This window comes from Bombus vosnesenskii, unplaced genomic scaffold (assembly GCF_011952255.1).
Source record: "Bombus vosnesenskii isolate JDL3184/JDL3185 unplaced genomic scaffold, Bvos_JDL3184-5_v1.1 scf7180000016281, whole genome shotgun sequence".
NCBI classification, from domain to species: Eukaryota; Metazoa; Arthropoda; class Insecta; order Hymenoptera; family Apidae; genus Bombus; species Bombus vosnesenskii.
In genome coordinates this window covers 1,030,375-1,057,951 of record NW_022884350.1, presented here as the reverse complement: position 1 = coordinate 1,057,951, position 27,577 = coordinate 1,030,375, and the positions used below count along the sequence as shown (strand labels likewise).

At 32.3% G+C, this 27,577-nt stretch overlaps 2 protein-coding genes across 9 annotated transcripts in view; both read left to right on the top strand.

Annotated features, from left to right (window-relative positions):
• Positions 1–6,693, top strand: part of LOC117242948 (guanine nucleotide-binding protein G(q) subunit alpha) — a 65,730-nt gene extending 59,037 nt beyond the window's left edge. For 4 of the 8 annotated variants that reach the window (XM_033510025.1, XM_033510021.1, XM_033510022.1 and 1 more), the window contains 3 exons: positions 1–154; positions 2,260–2,367; positions 4,326–6,558. In XM_033510025.1, coding sequence (XP_033365916.1) covers positions 1–154; positions 2,260–2,367; positions 4,326–4,408 — 345 coding nt within the window. In that variant the 3' untranslated portion in view covers positions 4,409–6,558. Of the gene's footprint in view, positions 155–1,208; positions 1,317–2,259; positions 2,368–2,725; positions 4,007–4,325 lie in introns of those variants that run through there. The other 4 variants (XR_004495360.1, XM_033510026.1, XM_033510023.1 and 1 more) reach the window with 4 other exon arrangements.
• A 960-nt stretch (positions 6,694–7,653) lies between these two features.
• LOC117242947 (uridine phosphorylase 1) overlaps positions 7,654–27,577 on the top strand; it is a 46,049-nt gene continuing 26,125 nt past the window's right edge. The window contains exon 1 of the mRNA XM_033510018.1: positions 7,654–7,880. Coding sequence (XP_033365909.1) covers positions 7,846–7,880 — 35 coding nt within the window. The 5' untranslated portion in view covers positions 7,654–7,845. The remainder of the gene's footprint in view (positions 7,881–27,577) is intronic.

The window sequence follows — 27,577 nt, the reverse complement described above, 5'->3', positions numbered from 1 at the left end:
AATCGAATGGAAGAAAGTAAGGCTTTGTTCAAAACAATTATTACATATCCTTGGTTTCAACAGTCTTCTGTTATTCTGTTCCTAAACAAGAAAGATCTGCTCGAGGAGAAGATTATGTACTCTCATCTTGTTGACTATTTTCCTGAATATAATGGTAGGTACATAACACTAATATTTACTTTTGGAAATTATACTGTATAACAACATTCACAACATTAAACTTATTAATGTTTGTGAATCTTTAGATTGATACGTACAACATCGTATGTAATATACTAGATGTTTACTATTGTTCATTATGTGTGAACGAAAATCTACCAGTTGATTCGAGATGTGATTTTACATAGAATGTTCTCATACAAACACATAATAAAATTCAATAAGTTATTAATAAAGGTTGATAATCTTTGTTAATTTTAATATACTCGGTTTAGAATGAATTTTATCTTCAGAAATGATTATGTTTCTTTATTCTATCCAGGAAGATGAATTAATTTTTTAAAACACAGCAGACAATTCCATTATTGAACATTGCAAATAGATTTTTAATTTTTATATTTCTAGTTAATGTAATTATTCCAACATTATACATAGGTATTTGATTTTTCATCCATTTTTATTAAATCTTTATAATTCGTTACTAGTGATTTGGAAATACTTTTCATACGGTATTTTATCCTTAATAAATAGAAAAATAAATTGAATTACCATGTTTTAAAATATATCGCAGAGAACTTAAACTTTCGCAAATAAAATAGAAAAGGAAATAATTTCTAAACTATTAATTCAGTAGAGTATAGATAGGTTCGAACTTGGTGAAAATTCTTTAATAACATTTCGAATCAATTGAAAAAAATATTTTTTACTCGTACTGATACTTCTCGTATAAGTTATATATTTATTTCCCCTAAAATATTTAGTAAATTTATATCTTTCCCTTTCTTATAAATTATTCAGTCAATATTGTGTTTCTATTAAAAATTTTATTTGTATTTATTAAAATTAATAAAATTGACTCTTTATCTCTTAAAGTAATATAGAAGTTATAATATCATAATATTATTAAGTATATCATAAAATGTGAAATATGAAACACCTTCGGATGAATTGTCAATACGTTCAGAGAATCAGGCTTAGAATTATTTCGCATTGCTCTGGAGCATACTATTCAGTTTATTATTAGTAAGTGAACAAGTTGTATGGTATAGGCCCTAAACAACAAGATGTACCAGCAAGGGAATTCATCTTAAAGGTGTATCTCAGTACGAATCCTGATCCTGACCGCATGTGCTACTCTCACTTCACGTGTGCGACAGGTCTGTTTAAATATAACACATCATGGCAGAAATTGTAGATGTTTTGTAGAGAATTTTCTAAATTGAGCCAGTAACTATACATCATAAAGTTGTAACTGTATCCTTAAAGCTTAACCCTTTCTGTATTATAGAACAGCTATTTTCTGTATTTCGACATTACCTTTCATTCATTTTATCAATAATAAGTGATACAACTTTTCCATAAAACCATACCAGAACAACTTACATACATAAATAGAGATTTTAGCTTTACTTTAGGGAAATTTATTTACTTTACAATTAATTTCAAAGCATTTTGACATAAACATTCCTTAGAACTTTCCAGGCGTATCTAATTAGATCTAATTTAAATAATCTAATTAAAATGTGTTATATTTTCTTAATCTGATAAAATGAAAACATATATTAAACTTACATAAGAGATTTGTATTTGACTGATAATAGCTTTAAAAGGTTTCTTTGAGAGTTAATAGAACTAATTGAATAATTTGTCCTTCAGTATTTATTGGATTTGGATATAAACTTTATTGATTTAGTAAACCAGATAAAGTGGATTCGATAATAGTTTCAACATTCAAAAAAAAATTTTTTTTTCTCCATGAAAACATAATTTTTACCTTCTGTATCTAATTTTCTCTTTAATCTTTACATATCATTTTAATGTATATTAGTTTATATATTGTAGTAAAATAATTGATATTAATTTTAATTTTCTGTTATTATTATATTTTTGTGTTCTAAAAGTATTTTATTATAGGTAGTATAAGTCTTGTAATTTTATGTTATTAATATTAATTAATATTTGAATTGGTTTCAATCAGATTTTAAAATAATATCCCACTGATATTACATAATTAAATTGGGAGAAAAAAGATAGTATGTGCTTGAATAAATATAAATAGAAGTAATTGTCAATTCGTATGCTTGCTTATATATTTCACAGGCCCACAAAGAGATGCCATACCTGCTAGAGAATTCATTTTACAGATGTTTGTCGAATTGAATCCAGATATTGAGAAGATTATATATTCACACTTTACGTGTGCCACAGGTAGGCTGTTAGTAATTGATGCTAATGTGCATTTGTTTTTGCTTCTTAACATTATGTATGTTGTGTAAGATAATTTGCATGTTGCCTATATTCTACAGCAGGTGCGTAATTCTTATCTTAATGGTTATTTACTTCAGGAAAATCAATCTATTTTATAGTGTCAAAAACTAATACTATTGTGCAATTTAATTTTAAAAACTTCTTAATTACCTATTTTTTGAATGTTTATTAATCATCATAGTTAATAATCTAAACATACTATTGGATTGATTTTCTGTCTGATTTGTTGTTTTAAATTGATATTAACATTAAAATGTTGTTTATTATTGCATGCTGCGCTTATGGGATTATTCATCAGACACGGAAAACATTAAGCTTGTATTTTGTGCCGTTAAAGATACAATTATGCAAACTGCACTTAAAGAATTTAATCTTGCCTAAAGGACAATTTTTGCATTTACATATGATCTTTAATGTGTTTCTTTTATTGCGAATATATACAGATTTTTTACAAAATGACTATTAATCTTTAGTCATGTGTTGGAAAGTCAGATGTAATAATAGAGTAACATATTCTGTGTGCAAAATTTTGAGACTGCCAATCTGTTCCCTGCATAATATTGTTCACGCATAAATCATTTCAACAATAATAATCAATAATAATCAATTGTTACTGAAGTGAAATGCAGTGAAACATAGTAAAAAAAATATTTGGTTTATTAGTATTACAGATTGAGTAAAGTAGTTTTTTTCAGTAATACCATATTATTTCACTAGTAAAAGAAAGTACTTTTATTTAATTAACGAAATTCAAAACAGTTATCATAAGATATAATATATTTTAATCGTGCAGAATACCATATAACAGAACTTAGATTAGTATGATCAATTTCATAACTGGTTTTAATTTTAATTCATAAGTGCTGAACTTACAAGGTCATTGGAAGGAATACTATGCTCTGCACAAAGTTTTAATGCATGGGTTATACAAACCATATTTATTTGCACATACTGTTTGATCATAATGTAATAATTTCTTAAGTTTCTAAATTTAGTTAAACAAATTTATTTTATTTTAAAAAATGCTACTAAAGAATGTTATGCATTCTTTCAATAACAAGTTTCTGTAATTCATTTAACAAAGCACAGTTAAATGTGTAAAACAATAACGCACTGCTGAAAATAATTAAAGGATGATATACCACTCATTTTGATCTTTATACCTACTTTTTGTGTCTGTACATTTTTGTTTAATTATTATCTTAAAGTCAATTCTTATCACAGAATCATACGAGTAACATTTCAGTATATCAAGCTTGGAAGATTTCTTTACTTCTATTTGCTTGATCGATGTAACAGAATACTTTGTAAGAGCAGTCCCCTAATTGTTTCAAGCAGTGTATATTTCACGTTTGTGGGAGTGTGGAACATACTTTGTTCTTCAATGGCATGTGATAACTATTGCATTACATATATAGCCTTATTTTCTATTATATATACTTTTATAAAATTTCTGCAATTAATTGTAACTTCTCTAATTTGTTATGTTCAATTGTCAGTGATAAGGATTATAGAGATTGTTATAAATTTATGTGCTTCAGTTATTTAATTTAAATATATCATTCTGCAATATAATTAATTTCTTTAATGATTCCTATAATATAAATTATATCATATATGTGTCAGTGTTTTTGTGAATTTTTATACATAGAAGATAAAAATTGCATGTTGCATGTGTATGAACTTCAAATTTATTCTCACCCTTCACTTAAGGGTAAGTTGATTTTTCATATATTGTTGTATTACTATTCAATGAAAGATATTAATTACTCAAAGTTTCAACGTTTCTAAACGATTTTTAATGGTCACTAATGCTTTTTGCTTAATTAACTGATTAACTACATTATTGTTGTTCAAGTTCATAAATTATAAATGTTTACACTTGTTTTCTCTTACAGATACAGAAAACATCAGATTTGTATTTGCAGCAGTGAAAGACACCATTCTGCAGTTAAACTTAAAAGAATATAATTTGGTTTAGATGGCAATACACAAAATTCAGGATGGACTCAAGAATTTTTCTTATACCCTGACCAAGGTATCAGTGTGAACTCTGTTAAGTTAGAAATGGGAAAGACGAAAAAGGCAGAAAATGAACAGTAATTTGTGGTGCCATCAGCGTACTGTCGCTGCTCCATTACAAGTGTACCAACTATTGATTAGTAAAATTTATAACGGAGGTAACAGCGATGAACAAATATGGACCTAAATCTGAGCGTTATACGTTCTTTCCTAACCTTCTCACTGTCAATACCAACAAATTGATTTAGTTTCGTACTCTATTTGTTGAATTTATTACCTTTTTATAGATTAGTTTAGTCAATCATGCCTGGCTGACTGCGTAATCGTCTAATTTTTATATAATAATACCACGAGCAACACATCAATAAACGTATAAGATAGAGTGCAGCCATGCCATAAAATGTCTGTCCAAGTGTTCATCTCAAATCAAGAGATCTCAGCAAGAAACTGAAGAGAAGAAGGACAAATGCTTTTTAATCACAAGTAGTCGGTGACACAAGTGAGAGCAATTTTAGTGCCATTTACTAGTGTGGTGTTTTTATTGCAGTCCTTTCTTAGATGCAAAAAGCCAAAGTGTTTTTTTATCTGTGCCAGAAGCAAGTCAAAGTTCTTTCTGCATGTGACTCAAATTCATAATTCATCGTATAAATATTGTTATATATAATATATAAAATGAAACATAGGTTAGCATTGAAGAAAGCAACATAAAACCAACAAGAAGGAAACTTTACCACCCTTCAATATTAAGAAATTATTAGAAAACATCTGTTTGATGTGATTTTAGGTAATTTAGGAGGTGAAAGGTTGCAGATTCTTCTGCTGTCTTTTTTCTCCGTAGGCTGTGTAAAAAACGTGAGGGCTGCGATCTCATACCATACAGTTATAAGTCTGCAATTTACGAACGACGTAAAAGTCTTAATTACAACACTGGTTTTCCTTTCATCCGGCCCTCGCTTATTAACACAGCATTGCGCATCTAGGGACATGGTTTAAGAACGTATGGCCCTAGTTTGCATTGTATCCAGATTACAGTGTATGTATGTATGAACTGCTCACTGCCTGCGCTCGCTCATGCTGGCTAGCGCGCTGCCCACTGCTTGTATTCTCTAATGGTTCAATTAACTGCTGTTTGTGCCACCTTTTGATGTTCTGCCGAAAGAATATTTGTATAAAGGTGATAGAAACTGCTTTGCACAAACCTAGAGAGTACTTGCACAATAAACTTCATGGTGTTGGTCAAATCAGTGAATTAGGGTATGACGTCTGGACACATATATCCTGAATGTCTAACCCTGATACAGCTAACACCTCACGCACACTGGGCAGCGTATGTCATACCCACTTTGGTTGAAACACTGAGTTTATATGAAAGAAAAAATATATAAATACATTGAATAAAATATAATATTAAGAGATAATAACAAATAATATTGAATAATAATAATAATATTAGTAATAATAATATTAATATAATAATATTAATAATAATAATATTAATAATAATATAATATTAATAATACTGCTTGGTTTTCAGTGAGAGTGTGTGATTAAAGAGAGTGAGGGAGAAGAAATAAATGTGTATTCAAAGTGAGACAAATGGTAGTAAAAATGAAAGAAAGAGAGAAATGGAGGGAGCAGAGGAGGATGAAAGTCAGAAAAAGGAAGACAGAAAGGGAGAGAGCGGTGAAAGAGAGAGAGAGAGAGAGAGAGAGAGAGAGGAAGAGAGAGAAAGAGAGAAAGAGAGAGAGAGAGAGAGAGAAAGGGAGAAAGAATGGGAGTGAGAGAATGAATTTAGATGTATGATATGTATGCAGAATGCATGAAACATTTTAACAAAAGATAAAAATTGATTGAGACGAACAGGCTTTCTTTCGCCTGATTCAAGAATGTGCGAGTGGCGCGCAAATTTGTGGCTATAGTTCATTTGTAAATCATTTTTTGTCAAAAGTATACATTTTTCTGAAAGCATAATATGTTGAGTATTCTTTCTGTGTGTATAAAATGTAAACACCTACCACGCCCAAAATGAAATCAATGTTTCTAACTTATTTATAATAAATAATATACATTAATGATAAAAATAAACGCAGTTTGTGACAGTAATATCGATGCATGATACCGCATTTACCTCGTATATTTACCTGAAAATATAGTGATCCTTGAGTAAAATAATAATCCCTGATCCTGTTTATATGGAAAAAGTGTTTAATTATGTACCCTAATAAAGAAGTTATATTTAAAGTTTATTAAGTTATATTTTGTTTTCGTTATGTAAGAGCTGTTACCGTTTATTAAAAAAAATATATTTTCGTTCAAGAATGTACTGTGAAATTCTTATTACCGCTTTTTACATAATCTTATTATAATACATAACAATCAAATCGAATAGAAATTTTATTCATTTTATTTATTATAAATTACTATACCACTTCTTATTTAAGGAATTATTTCAACGAATTTAATTAAATTTAGACGAAAAGAAGTAGTAGTTATTCGCGTTTCTAATTATTTGAATCTATTAAACTGGTTAACAATAATTCCTTTAATCATTCACTGATTTGAATAGTTAATTTTGCTATTTAAAAAGTAGACAACATTTTACATATCAAATAATAAGTAGTGTATAATAGCATCTTTATTTTGAAAGTTCAAAAATTACCATTTTATTAATGTAACGATATTTTTATAAGAAAAAGAGATAAAATTTTATAACATAATGTTCTAATCTCTATATCTGTGTAAGAAATGATTAACAAGCACATTTCATGCAGCATTTTAACTATATGCTATATATGTTCTACATGTTACATAAATTTTGTTTAAAGTACGTGATATAATCAAATCATCTTCGTACATAAACAGAATGGTAGTATATTAGTAAACTGCAGATTTATAGGAAATTCACAATTGCTAAAATCCACATAATATGCAAAAATATAAAAATATAAGTGCAAAATATCCAAAGTATAATAGTTATTATAATATCCAGTGGATGTAATAGATTTCTACTTAGACTTCGTTTATTTAATTAGCGTTATAAAAGTACGCATGTGCATGAAAATCCGAAGTTTATATATTAGCCGTGAGTTATTAGGGATTTGTAATTGGCGCACAAAAATGTAGCCGTACTACGTGCGCCAATGAGAAAGCGGGCCGCCTAGCGGCGCATTTTCAAACATCACGTCATTCTCTTAAGGCGAAAATGTCACACTGTGAAAAGGATGTTGATGCGGTGAGGAGAAAGAGCGCGCGCGCAACGTGTACGACAGCGTTATCATCTCTGCAAGTATAGTCCTGCGGAGGATCATCGAAAGGACTACACCCCTACAGTAAATTGAGTTGAACTTTGTTCTTCGAGTCGACACCTACAGTGAATAAAGTCACGCAAGTGAAAAGATGAGTCTTCTACTAGAAGAGGAGGAAATTGACGAGTGAGTGTTTCTGTGGCTTGCAATTATATTTTCTACGTTTAAGTTTCGACTCTTATGAGACGAGAGTTACCTCCCTTTTGGTTAAGCTTGTAATAAGGGGCTTGGCAGCGTCTGTAACTCATTTTATGAAATAAGAAGCTTTTCTCGCGTAAATGTTTATATCTCGACAGTTGTTAAGGACAGGTTGTCCAAAGTTAAGTAGTTTGCGCGATTGTGTACTCATTACATTTCTTTCGAAACTTTACGAGATCGTTGTATGAGCTACAAGTGTACGAGGGTCCATGTGATTTTAGAAATCCAATTTTTCTTTGTACATTAATTTATGAACATGCATATCACATGTAACCTACTTAACAATTAATCGTGTCTCTACTCGTGATGTCTGCATTTCATTAACGTTTGAAATATAAAATATATTATCCCAATAATAAAAATGAATAAAAGGGAGGGCAAATTTAAAACCGTTAGTTGATTACATGGAATTATGGGAGTAATGAGATTCTGATACTTGTTAAATTTTTTGGGGTTCTTTTTTGCATAGAAATATTACGTTTTTATCATTTTTCTTGATTTCACAAATAGCCTGCTCACATTTATGATATTTATAATAGACTTAATATTTATTAGGAAATAAGAATGAATTCGTAATATTAAAAAATATTAGAAAGGTTAGTTTCTTGGAGAAGTATTATTGAATTAAATTCAAATTCGAAGATATTAAACATATATAACATAGATAAAGGTCATGTGAAATAATTCGATACATAAAATAAATACGGTTTTAGAAGAAATATTGCTCCGTAGAGCTAACGCATTAATAAACAACTTAATTTAAATACGAAAATTAAAGCACATAGAAAACGAAATATATATTGGTTATTAGTTGTATATATTTAATTATTCCCGAAAACGAATTAAGATGGAAATAATCGAAAGATGTAAATTGGATTTGACATTTACTTTAGCTATCACTGGTCAGCAACGAAGTGGACGATCGATGTGATAGGCTTAACCATGTATTGTGTGTCATGCGTATATCATTTCTTTTTTGTCCTCAAACTAATCAGCCGTGTGCTCGTTCAAATGGGAACGTCAAAGTTATTTAGGACACCCTAATTAATTAATTTGATTAAAATTAATGTGATTAAATAATTCGGACGTATTAAGGCCTCGATCGATTCACCTTGAATTTCATGGCATATACTTTCCATTATTGGAGTACCAAATGAGAGCATTTGGTGCATAACCCTGATTAGGTTGAACACGAATGCTTTAATACTTTTAACGATAAGCGTAACTTTTTCCATTGGTGCTTTTTAGTAGAATATATGTAATCTTTATGTAGGTGTAAATTTTGGCATTTATCGGATAGGTTCTGCGTGTCGCTTATCATTGATAAGAAGACAGGATTTTAATTAAAAAATAATTATATTTTAATCGATAAAAGTGTATATCGCCTTAATTGTGTATTGTAGATTGTATAAATGTTTTGCATTATATCGTCAACTATGAGTATGGTAAATTCTAATTAAAATTGTTCTTTCTTTTTCTGCTGCGTTTTGCTAAATTACAGAGAAGTTTAATTAAATAACTTATGGCACGGTAGTCACGTATTATTAAAACGCGTAATGTTCTCGATAGAACAAATTAAATCTTTAAACGTGGTTTAATTCTAAATGCAAAATAAGTTTATTAAAATAGAAATTTTTACATTTCTTTCTTCTTCTTGCTCTCCCTTTAACTGTTGAATTTTATTTTTGATTTCTCGCATTACAGCTGTAAGATACATACCTTACAAATATTTTAAAATTATTCACAACTACATTTTAGGAATATGTACTCTATAAAAGGTTGTAGGAAATCGACTCTTTTATCTCTAACACGTTATTTTGTTAAATTCTGTTGTTATTTCTTAGATAACGTTATTTATATCTGTCCATTGATAATATAAATACGAACAAGGACGTCGACTCTCACTTTCTTCTTTAAAAATCTTAAACAAAATCTTAAGCGTAGACGATTACCTAACATTATCAGAACAGAGAGAATTTTTAAACATATTCTTCTATTACAGGTAAATTAGCAGAAAAATTAATTTGTAAATAAAACTACCTTTATTTACTACGTTATTATAAATAAATCATTTAACCTGCGGGTTTTAGTTCACATAGAGAAGAGTTTGAAAAATTTTGTAAACAGGAACTTCTCGAAACTTTTAATTAATATCAGTTATGTATGCATGGTAACACGAGACTACTAAGTTAGTGGTACTAACAACAGCGCACTATTTACTTCCAGAGTTTCTGCATGATACGTTCAAAAGTTATCTGATAATTTTAAAGTTAATTCGTTTTTAGCGTACCTTTTATCAAATTAGAATCGCACGGTATCGACGCCCGAATACGACCAATTATTCTAATATTAGATCATTGCGTAATAAATGTCTCTTTTCGACGAGGCTCTTGTTCCAGTCATTTTTCAATTATAAAATATCTGACACTTTTTTCTACTTATACAGGGTGGTTGGTAACTGGTGGTACAAGCGGAAAGGGGGTGATTCTACGCGAAAAAAGAAGTCGAAAATATAGAATACAAATTTTTTTTTTTTAATTTTTCCATAGAGACAACGATCTACAGTGAGATGCGTTATAACGAGACGTGAAGTGCACGCGTACCGAGCGAAGATTCAAAGTCGATTTTCTCGAAAACAAAGCCTCAAACGAAAAATTGTTATTCTATATCTTCGACTTCTTTTTTCGCGTAGAATCACCCCCTTTCCGCTTGTACCACCAGTTACAACCACCCTGTATATCATTCTATTTCGATAGCTGTAGTCTATACTTCTTCTGTTTATTGATTTCACAATCATTTTAACGTTATTTGTGTTTTATTTTTCTTTTTTAAGTCCAAGGTATGGAAACGTGACTTTCGAACCATTTTTATCTATTAATATGCAAAAAATAGATCTATACACTTGCACACAGCAACTTTGGAATACTGGAAACGTTAGATTTTCGTGAAACTGAAATTAACTAACTCGTACGACAGCAAAAAACGTAACAATTCCAGTGGACGTTAGTCCGATTTTCATTGCAAGAATTCTCATTGTAAAACAATTCGTGCTTACTGATTGCCTTTTATCTCGAAATTAACATTTACATTGTGACAGTTTAATAGATTATAATCTTTGTCCCATCTATGTTCGATCTTTTTGCACTTTGACTAACTTATCGCATCCTCGATCCACGTGTACGATTAAAATGAAATCCGATATTAACGTGAAATTAACGTGAAGATTATTTAAGATATACGTCGTTGTATTTCTTAATTCTAACACGAAAAGGTTCGACGATATTGCTTTGCTAATCAACTCCGTGAGATTTATTTCACGATAGAACAATAAACCATCCTTTAATATACCGACTCGTTGTAGCATTATTTCGTTCATATTGGCGAACTGGCAGAAAGTTTCGATTACGTTCAGTTGATTAAATTTTGGCGGAAATTAGAATTTTCTATGCTTAAGGTTCCTTAAAATATCTACGTAATTAAATTATATAAACTATAATTATTTTATTTTTTAATATTATTTAAATTAAATATTAATTATTTAAATTACAAGGTAATTAAATTATTGAAATTATTTAAACTATGTACGAGGATTAAATGTTGACACTCTTAAGAAAATTACTTCTTTTTCGTGTTTTTATTCTTCCGTAAATTTATCGTGCTTTTGTATCTCTTTTTTTACTCTTCTATATAATATGCGTTTTCTTTTGTTTCTTGAAATATTCACGGAACATTTTTCGCATGCAATATCCGTGATACTTGCGCGATATTTAATCTTAACAATAACGTTTCACCGTTCATAAACATCATCTACGTAACTTCCGTAGATTTTTCCTGACCTCTCCTAACTTGGATAATTTTCCAGTTTGTTATTCTGTTCTTCGCTTTTGATTTTTGTATGGACGAATAAGGAAATTGACGAGCCGAGACGCAATACTCGGAAGTCTTCTAAAAGTCTTAAGTTTTAACTTTGATTGTTAAATGTCTCGCAGATGTCGGGACAAGTTTTCTCGAATATTCGTCTCTCGTATCTCTCATACAGTAAATGTACAAATTTTCTTATGCGACACGAGCAAAGCATCCTTTTCGCAAAGTGATAAATTGCATCGATATGTGAAATTATAACTTTCGGAATTGCAATTTTGCTGGACTCGATGCCGCGAAAATATTGCAGAATTTCATAACTAGAAAGCTAGATTCGTTGTGGAAATATTTTCTTCCTATGTATATATAATTCATTGACTAGTCAAAAATTACAAACGTAATTCATCGACTGGTTGAAAATTTCCCATTTAAATTGGGATTAGAAAGGACATTTTTTTAAATGCACCTCTTGGCTAAGAGCATCAACGCTTCCATGTAAGCAAGAACTGAATTTTCATTTTTTTTTTGCGAGATACTCCGAGTGCATAAAACGTGCGCTAAAAATAAAAGAAGGTTACCTGTTTTAATACGTTACGGCAGCGATATAGCTAACGCGTGTATCAAGTTCGTATCAGTGCAATGTGACACCGCTTTATTTGGAAATCCAAGTTACGTAAAGCGACCTTATCGTTGTACCCATAGAAAGTTATTCGAATACGGATTGTCCTTTACCTTTGTTGGTTCTGTAGCGTTCTTAGGGGACAGTTGAATTGTTCCTTTTTTTCAAATCTCTGAATATTAACACCTTACCGACCGATAGCCGATTAATCGGTTTTTTGTCGCCAACGTTTACCGACCAGGAGCCGATTAATCGGTTTTTTGTCGCCAACGCTTACGGACCGATAGCCTATTAATCGGCTTTTTGTCGCCAACATTTATCGACCAGTAGCCGATTAATCGGTTTTTTGTCGCCAACGTTTACCGACCAGTAGCCGATTAATCGGCTTTTTGTCGCCAACGCTTACCGACCAGTAGCCGATTAATCGGCTTTTTGTCGCCAACGCTTACCGACCAGTAGCCGATTAATCGGTTTTTTGTCGCCAACGCTTACGGACCGGTAGCCTATTAATCGGCTTTTTGTCGCCAACGCTTACCGACCAGTAGCCGATTAATCGGCTTTTTGTCGCCAACGCTTACCGACCAGTAGCCGATTAATCGGTTTTTTGTCGCCAACGCTTACCGACCAGTAACCTATTAATCGGCTTTTTGTCGCCAACGCTTACCGACCGATAGCCTATTAATCGGCTTTTTATCGCCGACGATCTTTCTCATTAATCGAACAGTAATTTGTTATTTAGTACTAAGGTACCTTGCTCAGTCGCGTCAGTTGCGTTGCTTTGTAAGCTTCCACAGTTTTATACCAATTTGAAAAACGTAGCGTTCGAGATGAGCGAAAAGAATGGAATTGGAGAGTCTAAACCGAAATAGAGCCGGCGCCAGGGAGAATCTGCGCCTGAGCTGCCGGTCGGACGTGCGTATGCTGTTGAATCGCCAGCGGTCGGTGAAGTTTTAACGAAAGGAGAGGAGAGAAATAAGACCATTAAAAATTGCCGCTGTTTATGTAAGGCGTATGCAATTGCGTGGCAATCTCTAAATGTTTCCAGCGCGTTGAATTTATACGCACGCAGAGAATTCAGCGATGTTTTTCGCTTTCTAATTTGTAAAAGCTAAGAATAATTTTTAGCAGATGAATTTATTGCTAGGTTTGCCGAATAAATTATCAGCTAATTGCGAGAATTCCTGCGCTATTCGCTATGTTCTTCATTTATATTCTCACTGGATAGGAATTAGATTAGGAAGAGGTAGCACAAGTCTTTTTATCCTTAAAAATGTATCTCTTATTTCGAACGTTGTTTTGCATTGTAGAAGGATTTCTTAGCCTATTCGTTAAAAGATTTGCAGGTAGTATAACGTATGAGTATGGATAAAATATCGAAGAGAACTAAATAAGGCAGATTTTAAGTAATAAAATAATGCTATATCTTTGCCGATGTTTTCTATGAAATTAATTTTGACAGACGTTTGACACAACAGGGGTATTTTTAACCGGCAAGAATCTGCTACAGTGCGCAGGCAAAATCAATAAATATACACAATTCTTTATTTATTAACATGTAATTACATTAAGGGCAACATGAAATTACTGAACACACTAAATTACTAAATATGTTAAAAAGACAATATGTATGGTACATATATACTACATATATGTCGGAGTCAGGTTGGCACTTGGGCGTTCGATGAACCTTCACTTACTTTACCGTCGCGAATGTAGCCAATCTCTATCAATACGAATGTGGACACTACCAGAGGCTACGAGTAATGGCAATAGGATGGTCGAGACGATGGTGACAGCGAATTCAGGTTCGACAACGAATCCACGGTCCACGGGAGGACTCGTATCAACGTGCTACTCGATTCGGGTAACTTCTCGATACCTCAATCGTCCAAGGACTCACTAACTAACTCCGTCAATCCAAAAGAGGCTGCCCTTCTATACTCCTGTTCCCGCTTCTCGGGTTAATCTTTGTTTCAAGGAGAGCCATATAATCATTTCATACCTCTGTCAGGACCGTGGCTACGTCCGGTGACCTGCCATGTCACTTCGAGCCCAGACCCATCGTCATAAAGTCAGATTGGAACATTAAGACTATTTCTTATTTTTATTATTTAAGGGCGGCTATAGTGAAAGTTTGGACTAGTGTATTGGGGTTTGTCCCAACATTCCGGACGGGAGATCCCGCTGTCTTTCCTTCCTCGACATATATATATATGTCGGAGATGAAAGGAAAACCGGAGCCTTCCCTTTACAATTTTGGGAAAGTCTTCTAATGCTTTAGCCTAGATTTTATCATAGCTGTAATTAAGCAATTGTTGTCATTTGTAATTGTTCGATATTTGTGATAGCGAAAGTGTGTTCGAAGTGACAACTGGTCGCCGAACGTAGCCACGGTCACGGGATAAACGTTTTGCCTGACGAAGGTGTGGATCGGTTGTATTGTTCTCCCTAGAAATCACATAGAATTGTACTTTGGAAATGTCGATATAATGGGACACACGTTGTATTAGGAATCAAACTCCAGACAGAAACTGCCTAGCAACGGCGTTTGGATCTTTCTCGATGCTTCCAAAGAGTATACAACAAACTCTTGGCAGAAACTGCCTAGCAACGGCGATTGGAACCTTCTCGATGCCTCCAGCGAGCATATAACAAACAAATGCAGTCGTACAGCGAAAAAGATTTTCATCAGTTATTCATTCGTGTGATCGCCTTGGAAAGTGATACATCGAGCAATTTACCGAGTGTCTCAGCAATCGTATTTTTTTGTGTTTAAAATTATTCTACGCATAGTAAAGAGTTATCCCGTTGACCGTGGATTCGTTTGAATCCAGGAACATTGTTAATAGCGATAATTAAATTCATTATTCGTAAAACCTATTAATCGTTGATCTCATTATTCGTTAAATTTATTATTCGTAAGACATATTATTATTCGTTACTCTTATTATTCGTTAAACTTATTACTCTTTAATCTAATCATTAGTTAAACTTATCGTTCGTTAATCTTATCATACATTAAACTCATTATTCATAACATTTTGTAAAATCTTGTATATTCGCGTAAATATAATCTCTGTTTCGTAAAACGATGGCTAACTCAAACGAAGAATCGTTACGCGTCTTAAATTCTAATGTTAACCCGACATATATATATATATATGTAATATAAAATAGAATATATATACACGCACATAATGCATTTAGAATATTTACATAAAATATTTACATGCAAATACATTAAATTATTAAATATATTAAAAGCTATATATATATGGAAAGTACTACATATATATATAATTATAGAATAAAATATATATACAATTTATTTAGAAAATAACTATATATTCTATTTTATAATTGCGTATATGTAGTATTTACATGTAACTTTTAATGTATTTAGTAATTTAGTATTATACAATTTTGAGATAATTCAAAATAAGGTAGAGTAAATATTTTAACGAATAAAAGAATATCATATTCTTGTGATCTTAAAAAATGTTTTTACTACTTTTGTGCCATTTAAGAGGAACGTCACTCAAATGACGTACTGATATTTACGATATTATACAGATATACAGGCTGGTTGGTAACTGGTGGTACAAACGGAAAGGGGTTGATTCTACGCGAAAAAAGAAGTCGAAAATATAGAATAACAATTTTTCGTTTGAGGCTCTCTTTTCGAGAAAATCGACTTTGAATTTTCGCTCGGTACGCGCGCACTTTATCACGTCTCGTTATAACGGATCTCACTGTAGATCGTTGTCTCGATGGAAAAATTAAAAAAAAAATTTTTTTATTCTATATTTTCGACTTCTTTTTTAGCGTAGAATCATCCCCTTTCCGCTTGCACCACCAGTTACCAACCACCCTGTATAATATAAACGAAAATATTCCACTACTTTCTTTCTGTAAATTTCGCGTTGACAACGTATTTTCTGAAATATCTGGCAAACTATCAGAGCAATGGTGTAATGGATTTTCTTGTTTTCTAACGAGTAATACGACGGTACAAACAAATTTCCCAAAAAATCCATTTGCCGAGACAACACATTAAAAAACACACGGAAGATTATTTCTTGCATTTCCAATGAAATATTTCTCTCATCATGTTGCTGATATTCGAAACGTTCAACAAAACGTGTTCAGTTACGTAAATAAGTAATTAATTAACCTGTCGCGTTGCAAAATACATACGTGTATTTTCTGCTAAAATAATCCACGTATTATCATCGCGCTAGATACATTATTTGTGTATACATGCTATTTGACAGCATATCCTCTCTTTGGACAGATAATAATTGCAATGGACGATAACTTCGATGTTTCCCCAGCAACCTCGAAAGCCACCGGTTCTATTCAAAATTTTGTTTCGCACTGTTTACCACGAATGTATAGCATAGTCGCCGCACCCTCTCGTGTATCTGATTCTTCGGTCTCTATGACAACGAGGGTCGAACGTCGGGATCATCTGTTGTGTTTCAAGAGGGTGAGAAGCGATCCGATTTGTAAAATGTCGTTTTATATGGAGCTGTAATGCTTCTGAATGCAGCCGAATGAAAAAGCTGGGCATTTGCGCGATCAACGAGAATTCGCGGAAAAATGTTCGCCAATTTCCGACGCATCGGGCATTTGTTGTCGCAAAACAAGTCGAACCGATGTAACGGAAGATGAGTTTAGCATTAACGAAATTCAAAATGTAAGAGTTTCCAGGGAGTTTGAAATTTCATCGATTATGAAGTATCGACAGAATTGACACGCTGAATGTCTTTTTTGCTTTTTCCTCTTTCGTATAGGTTTTAACGCCGCGTCAAATGCGCGTATTTGGTTACTAGCGATAACAATACGAGCAGAGCAAACGTGTTTCGATAAAAAAAAAAATGCGCGCATAACAGAACTTAGGTAGATAACGACTTAAATACAAACCAATATGAGAAAACGAAATTGAGAAATATTTTTTTCGGGTCTTATTGTGATTCATCTTTCTTAGAAATTTGATGACATCTGATATGTTTCAATTTCGTATAATACGTACAGCGAGCATAGCCGGATACCTGGAAACTTACAATCAGCATACGGCCACTTGACGGATCTTCGAATTCGTTTTTCTCGAAAACGAAATCTCGAACGAAAGAATGTTACTCTTCTTTTTCGACTCAATTTTGAATGTACAATCATCATCCGACCGCTTGTACCATGATTTTCAAGACACCCCGTATACAGGGTGGTTGGTAACTGGTGGTACAAGCGGAAAGGATTCAGAGTTTGACTCAATGGGATCTTATAAAGAATGCAGAGCAGAAGCAGTCGGATTATATTCATCTTTGGAGAAAGTATTTTTCAAATATAGATTTTTCTTACTTAAAATACTCAAACATTAAAACCACATTATATTATATTTTTTGCAATTTAATTCGTTTTATCTGACAAAAATACAAATCATTTGTATCATTTACTTTATATATTTTTTACCATATATTATTTGCTATATATTTACTATACAGGGTGGTTGGTAACTGGTGGTACAAGCGGAAAGGGGGTGATTCTACGCGAAAAATGAAGTCGAAAATATAGAATAAAATTTTTTTTAAATTCTTCCATCGAGACATCTACAGTGAGATCCGTTATAACGAGACGCGATAAAGTGCACGCGTACCGAGCGAAAATTCAAAGTCGATTTTCTCGAAAACAGAGCCTCAAACGAAAAATTTTCATTCTATATTTTCGACTTCTTTTTTCGCGTAGAATCACCCCCTTTCCGCTTGTACCATCAGTTGCCAACCACCCTGTATGACTGGCATAAATCTTCAAAATGCGTTGATTAAATTTTCATTTCAGATGAGAAAGTTGTAAAAGGCGACGTTTACTTTCTTCTTCGCAATTTCAACTGCAACATTTTCAACAATTTCCTTACACAACATCATAGTAAATTAATTCTTCTAACTCATCAAAAAAACCAAGCCGTTTGAACATTTATTCTGTTTTAAAAAGCGTACGAATACTTTGCTCACCCACAGTATGTACACATACAGCGTACAAGAGTCTTGAAAATAGAATTTACATAATACAAAGTTTATTACGTGCATTTGGGAACTGCATGCTTAGTTTATTACGCGCATCTTTCAACGAAATGCGTAAACTCACGAAATTTCGATACATTAGGAATCGCCAATAAAACGCAAACGTGTCTGTGTCTTTGTATTTCAGTGTTTTCGTTTGAATACGAATCGAATATGAATCGGCGTGTCATGCGTTTTTCGTATCATCACAAATAAGAGAGTAATTAAAGGTGACAGAGTCAGGTATATCAGGACACCCCGTATATGCATGGAGATTCAGATACTCCATGGCGGTTTCACCGAACCTTATCGATTTCCACTTTCTGTCGCATTTCCGTAGACAGAATAGGCACAAGGTGACGATACAGTAGCTTTGAATAGAAAATTCACTTATTTTCGTACTTATCAATTCTATTGGTTTTTTAATTAAACTTTGAAGAAATAAATATGACACGTTACTAAAAATGTTTATTTCCCTTTTTCGCAGAAGTAAATGTCATCTATGTTATTTGCAGTTCTATTGATTTTCTTTTCTTTTCTTCGTCTTTTTGATTTTTATCTCGCATTTCGTGCCACTGTAGCTACTTAATATTCTCACGTCTGTGATAACTTTTCTGCCAAAGTTAACCACGAGGAATAAAGTATAGAGCGAAGTCTTTATCAGTGTGTAATTTGTATAATAATAATTAGTAATAATTGTGGAAATATTGTTGTAAGGTTTAGTAATCAGTTTTATACTATATACGGCTCTTGATGTTATTTTCTTCTTGTCAATTATACTTCGTATCTGCTGGACTGTTCGAGGCAATAATAATTAAATTAAAAGAATTGTAAAGATTTATTGCTTATTGTCAAATTTGTTGATTATACGCGACAGAGAAAGATATCGTGTTAAGTCTTTTGATAACAGAAGATGATCTTTTTGCAAGATAATGCCTTTGTTTTATGCTCGGAACGTCGAAGAAATTAAGTTCAGATAAAAAATATAAATCAATTTTTTTCTGCAAAGAAACGAAATAAACATTTCTAGCAACGTGTCATATTTATTTCTCCAAACTTAATTAACTAATTAAAAATCGAATAGAATTGATAAGTACGAAAATAAGTGAATTTCTATTTAAAGCTACTTTTATTCGTTCACGTGTATTGTCACCTTGTACCTACGCAGAATGTTGTTTACGTAAGACGTTCATATTAGGAAAAATAATTACACATGAATCAGATACTAAGGGATTAATTAAATATGAAGAAGGTGGTACAATATAATTTCTAATTTCACTTGTAGATTTTAGATTGAAACATCGTAAACATAATAACAGCTATCTAAAAATAAGTTTTTTTCTCAGAACATACAAAATTCTATGGGTGTCTATTAAAAAAATGCAAATTCGAAAAGAATCTACATATCTCTTTATGTATCCTAATTTATTTTAATTCCTTTTTTTTTATTATTATTGTTTCCTTTTTTCCTATTATTATATCCTTATTTCCTATTTAATTTACATATAATATTTACATAATATAATTACGGAAATACATAATGTAATTATTACATAAAATAATCTTGTATCCTAATTTAAAATTCCTGACACGAATCATCTGATTTTCGCTGCTCAAAATAATTAATATCTGTTGTTCAGCCCTAATATACTTTCATCACTCTATACTCTCATTTATTGCTCTATGTTGCGGTTTCTCAACTAGATGGCCATCAGTCTCGTTGCAACTGTTCGATTAGGGTCGCGAACCTTGAACGAAATTAACGCTCAAGGTAGAGGGAGATTAAAGACTTCTACTATGCTTCTGATTTCTATGTTTATTTCACGTGTGTAGTATAAACGTAAGAGCATGAAACGTAAGAAGTAAATAAGTAAACAAACGTAAGTAAGAGAATTTAAATGTAAGCGAACGTGTGCTGAATATCCTGCTTCTCTCGAACACCTGGTGTTTATGTTCCTGGATATCAGTCCAGGACGTGTGTCTTCGTCGATGTTTCCTGTGAGATGGGAATCTGCGTGTATACAGGGTGGTTGGTAACTGACGATACAAGCGGGAAGGGGGTGAAGTCGAAAATATAGAATAAAAAATTTTTTTTTAATTTCTTTTTCTTTCTTAAATTTTTCCATCGAGACAACGATCTACAGTGAGATCCGTTATAACGAGACGCGATAAAGTGCACGCGTACCCAGCGAAAATTCAATGTCGATTTTCTCGAAAACAAAGCCTCAAACGAGAAATTTTTATTCTATATTTTCGACTTCTTTTTTCGCGTAGAATCACCCCCTTTCCGCTTGTACCACCAGTTACCAACCACCCTGTATACTTAAGTAATAAAAAGGAATTAGCAGGATTTGTGTTATCCTTTTAGTTGCACATAATAGATTTACCTACGTATTATAATATAAATAGGTATGTTTTTGAAAATAACAGTGAAAAGTCATATTTTGACACTGATAAATCGCAGCTATTTTAACGTAGGTATTGTCGTTCTTTGTGTTTCTCGAAGAATGGGAAATGTAAGGAAAAGATATGTAATAGTGTAACATTCCAGAAATTCTAGCTTTAAGAAACCAAAAGCGGATCCGATAACAATTCGTCACGAATTTGAGTTACACGCAGTAATAAATAGACCGTGGTATTTGTGATATTTATTTATTTATTCTATGAAATGTAAAGCTGTGAAGATAAGTGGAAAAGAAGCAACCTATCAGATTCAAAAATAGTAGATCCTTTAATACAAGCGTCTCTTTAATCTACTCAAGTGCGTTTAAAACTGCGAACTCTAAGAACGATAAACGTGCGTTTTATGCTAAGAGCAGGAGCACTGAATACATTTAAAAACGAAAGGCAAGGAAATTGAACGTATTATGGTGCAACTGCCAGGCAGTTTAGCATGAAATACCGTTGCACTTCTACTCAGCATACAAAGTAGCTGCCAACAGTCTTTTTCCAAATTGTATTTCCGTTATAAGTGTTACAATGCGCTATAAACGATGCGTTAATCAAATTCTCGTTATAAGATATTTGTTAACGTTTATCTTGTAGAGTCTTTGTTTCACTTAGATTCTATTTTCAACAACTCTCAACTATATGAGAAAACCACGCTATAACTGTACACTTTTCTCTATTATTTATTTTATGTATGCATATTATTATTATTATATATTATATATTGTTATTTCTTGTATTTGTATCGAAAAAGTGGTTGGGATGATGAAAGAATAACAGAAGTTATGCCACAAAATGCATATGTGTACACGTGCACGTCTGTGTGAGGGAGAAAGTATAGTTCTTTAGGTAACATAGTGATTGAAGGTAGTGGAAAAAATTTTTAGTAATATGTTTCACTAATATGCAGTATCAAATATGGATAAATATGATATGTATGAATATATATTGATCCTGTTTATAATCACATTGATCATGTTTGTAATTTGTTACAATGTGCATAATTTATTCCTTCATCTTTAGTAATAATATTTTCATTAATTTCTAAATTTGAATTTAAGCGAATAGATGTATTTTCGCGTTCTTTATTTTCACACGTATTCGCTGAATTTTAACAAAATAAATAGTCTCATTTTATTTTTACTTATTTGTTTAAATTACATCAACCCACTTGGCTCATTAGCGACCACGTAGCTTACGTGACATTAAAAACAAAAGGTTACAGGTTGGGTCGTATCAATAACGAAGAAGTAAATATTCTCGTATTATTAATATAATTAAGTTAAATTGAAAAGCATCGATACGTTTCAAAAACTATGTGACGGATCGGTATCAATAGGACGCAGACAGGTCGAGGCATCAACGCGGCGCAACACCTCCCGGGCGATCCGCTGGTACCAACCGCCAACACTAGAGGGCTACGACGACTGTCTAACTCGCTAGCGGTCGAATATACGAGCGATTGATACAAATACCGCACCTAGCGAGACTCCCTCTACGTCTAAGGCAAGGACTACCGGGCATAGCCTTACTGACGAGTCCACCGGTAGTCCCGGGACGAAACGCACAACTCTATTTTCATCCGCCGCAACTATAACTATAGGGCTTTTTACGGCCCTAGTCGCTTCTTTACAGAGTTAATTATATTGCATACGCAACGTAATTTGTTTGGTCTCCTTGTTTTACAAGCAGCCATGTGCAAAGTATAATGAGCGATTGTTAATGTAGTTAAGACTATTTGATGTTTCCTGTCAAACGATATTGCAGAACTTATCTCATAAGTATCGTTCCTAATACGACGTATGAGAAGTGGAAACATGTTGCAAATTTCGATGACCAGTTCCACACGATTCTGTATTTCTCTGTGAACGATTTGCTGCGTGAAACTTAGCGGAAGCACTGCCACGTGTAAAACTTGCCAACATTCGCTGAAATTAAATTGGAAATGTTCACCGCCTTTTGCATGTTCGCAACAGAAAGAGATCTCCTTGAAAACGTAATTACGTATTTATTTTCAATATTATCTTCTTTCATTATCATCTGGAAATTTTGGTTCCTCTTTAAACGGAAATAGGCAACCTACAAAATTGACATGAAATTGTAGTATACCAAATAATATATACAGGGTGGTTGGTAACTGGTGGTACAAGCGGAAAGGGGGCGATTCTACGCGAAAAAAAAAGTCGAAAATGTGGAATAAAAATTTTTCGTTTGAGGCTTTGTTTTTGAGAAAATCGACTTTGAATTTTCGCTCGGTACGCGTGCACTTTATCGCGTCTCGTTATAACGGATCTCACTGTAGATCGTTGTCTTGATGGAAAAATTAAAAAAAAAATTTTTATTCTATATTTTCGACTTCTTTTTTCGCGTAGAAACACCCCTTTTCCGCTTGTACCACCAGTTACCAACCAACCTGTATAGTAAATATACAATAAATAATATATGGTAAAAAATATATAAAGTAAATGATACAAATTATTTGTATTTTTGTCAAATAAAACGAATTAAATTGCAAAAAATATAATATAATGTGGTTTTAATGTTTGAGTATTTTAAGTAAGAAAAATCTATATTTGAAAAATACTTTCTCCAAAGATGAATATAATCCGTCTGCTTCTGCTCTGCATTCTTTATAAGATCCCATTGAGTCTAACTTTGAATCGTATGTTTCATCAAGTAAAAAAGCTTATTTTTTGGTTCTCCAATAAAGGGTTTTTTGCTTTTCCTACAGCGAAGTTATATGAACCGGATTTTAATGTCCTCAATTATTTACATGTTGCACGATGAAGAAGTTGGCATAAACCAACGTGTACTTCAAAGCTAGTTACTTTGTAATTGTTCATCAGAGCCTGATCATGTTCAGATAAAAATAACAGCACGTCCAATTTGAAGAATACAAAAATTTAATTAATTTAAACAGGCATTCTCTTACTCTTTTCTATTAAACAGTTAAAAAATTAAAAAAAAATATAAATAGAAGATAAAAATAAAAAAAAAATAAAAATCTGTATTTTAAAGAACGCAACGATTATTTAAATAGGTATTTATTTTCTCTTTTTTATTAAATGTTTAAAACCTCGTATTTTTTCAGTTATAGAAGCATCTACAATAATTCTATAGACATAGAATGACATAAATTTTTCCGACAGTGTTTTAAATTTTTTAACTTATACTTTTTATAATTAAATTTACATTCTTTATATATAAATTAAAAAATTAACTTTTTAGACTAAGTTTTCAAGAAGCTGTAAATATGAAGTCAGTTTATTTGATGATCATGATCTCTATAGTTAAAAACACATAAAATAAGCACATGCTATTAATGAGACAAAACGTGGATGTAAAAGTGTAATTCAAGATGTAAATCAGATTCTCTGACAGTGCCATTTGTACATATGAAAAATGTTTATCAGACAGCTTGGAAAAAGTTAAATAAATAAACATTATATAAGCATTTATTTTATAAAGCATAAGATGGATGATACTATTTATAGAAAGTTACTGCATTGTCAAACAGTTAACGGTATCAGTAATTGTGATTTGTTAGAGATTTCTATCGTTGATCAAGACAAAGAACTGCACTTCTGAGTAATCGATTGCAATTATTGCGTTATTAAAAAATACGAAGAAATCAATCTAGCCAGTGAAAGCTGATATTTATTGACACTAATTATCAGTGAAAAATACTTTTCAATCACAAATTATCATTATATGATTATGACCGCACATGATATTTCTCTGGATGATAAGTTATCGATTGAAATTAAAACCAAGAGCATTATCTTCTTCCAATTTATTGTACAGAGATCTTAGTTCATACAATAGGAATTTTTCATTTTGCATTTATCGCAGAGAGAACAGTCCATTAAGTTGTGTTATCTCTATTGTGTTATTGTTTACTATGGATATTATTATTTTCTTAGAAACAATTCTGTTCTCTATTTAAATTTGTAAAGTAGCTGAAGTCTATTATTACAAATTTGTTTCTTAAAAGTGAAAATTTATTTTTCAAAATAGCAATGTTAAATGTACAATATTTTGTATTAATTATTTTCGTAAAAATGCCTTAATTTAAAGACATAAGAAAACTTTTGTATTATATTTCTACAAAAAGGCTACATGCAGTATGTTGCTCCTATATCAAACTAAAAATTTGTTTAGATTAAGAATAGCTTGTAGATGTAGAATAGATTAAGAATATGCGATTGTTTATTATATTTTTTAGTATAAAATACTATTTGTAAAGAAGAATCGTAAAAGAGTTTTGTACATAGCCACATACAGATATCAGCTTAAAATTGAAAGCACCTTTCCTACCCTTAAGAAACTCACCCCCGCAATATCTTGCAGTCTAAAATGCCAGCCCCTGTGCACCATTTAACAACTGAAAAATTCCAGTATCTGCGACGTCTTCTAAGAAAACTGCTTGTGACGCTTTATCTGTCCCACCCTATATAATCTCGAGTCCTTCGAAATAATAAAATGTGGATGACTGTACACTAGGAAAAAATGTTAAACAAACTCGAATTCAGGTTAGTGTCCGTAAACGAGCTAACGAGCTGAACGAGTTAGCGTCTGAAAAACAAAACAAATAACAGATAGATAACAGATGTAGATTTTTAAGAGGCTCAGCTTAACGCGATGTTTCTTCTAGCGTACATTTAATATTAATAATTTTTCATCCCACAAGGAAGATTAAAAAAACGATGGAATCTTCAGCATCTGAATCTGTACAAGAATATGATCGAAGATAGCTATTTCGTACTTTAGAACTTGGAAGGAATATCATTGAAGTGATGGCAGTGAAGGACAAATGTAAATGACTGGAAAAATTGAATGCTACGAAACTGGAATGTATAACCTGATTAAGAGAAAACACCCGCTTGGAAAATAAGAATATGTATAAAGTATTCCTTGGAGCCACAGTGTGGAATAATGAGAAAGAAGGAAGAAGGAGCGGTTAAAGTGACCGTATTCAGGGTTTCAATGTTTTAACATAGGAGCACTATATATAGGGTGTCTTGGAATACAAACAGGGTGTCACTCTACGTGTATACAAAAATAAGTCGAATAAATTGATGAATAATCGAAATGAGAAAGAAGGAAGTAGGAGCGGTTGAAGTGACCATATTTATTTCAATGTTTTAACATAGGAACACTATATATAGGGTGTCTTGGAATACAAACAGAGTGTCACTCTACGTGTATACAAAAATAAGTCGAATAAATTGATGAATAATCGAAATGAGAAAGAAGGAAGCAGGAGCGTTTAAAGTGACCATATTTATTTCAATGTTTTAACATAGGAACACTATATATAGGGTGTCTTGGAATACAAACAGGGTGTCACTCTACGTATATACAAAAATAAGTCGAATAAATTGATGAATAATCGAAATGAGAAAGAAGGAAGCAGGAGCATTTAAAGTGACCATATTTATTTCAATGTTTTAACATAGGAACACTATATATAGGGTGTCTTGGAATACAAACAGGGTGTCACTCTACGTGTATACAAAAATAAGTCGAATAAATTGATGAATAATCGAAATGAGAAAGAAGGAAGTAGGAGCGGTTGAAGTGACCATATTTATTTCAATGTTTTAACATAGGAACACTATATATAGGGTGTCTTGGAATACAAACAGAGTGTCACTCTACGTGTATACAAAAATAAGTCGAATAAATTGATGAATAATCGAAATGAGAAAGAAGGAAGCAGGAGCGTTTAAAGTGACCATATTTATTTCAATGTTTTAACATAGGAACACTATATATAGGGTGTCTTGGAATACAAACAGGGTGTCACTCTACGTATATACAAAAATAAGTCGAATAAATTGATGAATAATCGAAATGAGAAAGAAGGAAGCAGGAGCATTTAAAGTGACCATATTTATTTCAATGTTTTAACATAGGAACACTATATATAGGGTGTCTTGGAATACAAAGGCCTGAATTGACAGAAATGTTCTTTTTATGTAGCATACGTGCGTATATAAATAACTTCTTGTCTGAGCATATCAACTATCTTAAGACACCCCGTATCGTGTTCACGGTAAAGTGCCTCGTGCGCCTCTTTTCTTCTTCAGTTGCACCTTACGCGTCTATATTGTCAAGGAAACTCTGCGATACGTAATAAGGCGACTAAAGTCTGAGTACTCGATGAGACTCAGGTATTATAAATGTCAGAGCGGTGCAACGATAGGTACAAATACGTGTGAACAATAGGGCTGCCAGAATACCTAAGCAAATAAGGAAAAGGTCAAAAGATAATAGCACGAGCATAGTGTGGAGAGTTGGAAAATTGGAATAGGCACTGGGAGGAGAAAGTGGAGGAGGAGGAGGAGGTGGTGGAAGGTGTGATCTATGCGGCGAGATAAATTCGAGGATCTAATTCACTTAACAGGCAATTATAGGGAAACCAAAAGAGGTGTCAGGTCGGAAGACGTAGTGGGTAAAAGACAGGATAGAAGGATCGTGGAATGAGTGGAGAAGCTGGAAAAGAAAAGAAAAGAATAGAGGAAGGCAAGGTGCAAGCAGGCTAAAGAGAGTTTTAGTGAAAACGGTGGAATAATTGCAGACCTTGGTACGAAAACCGGGCAAACGCAGATTTTACAAGTTGTGTGGAATCGAAT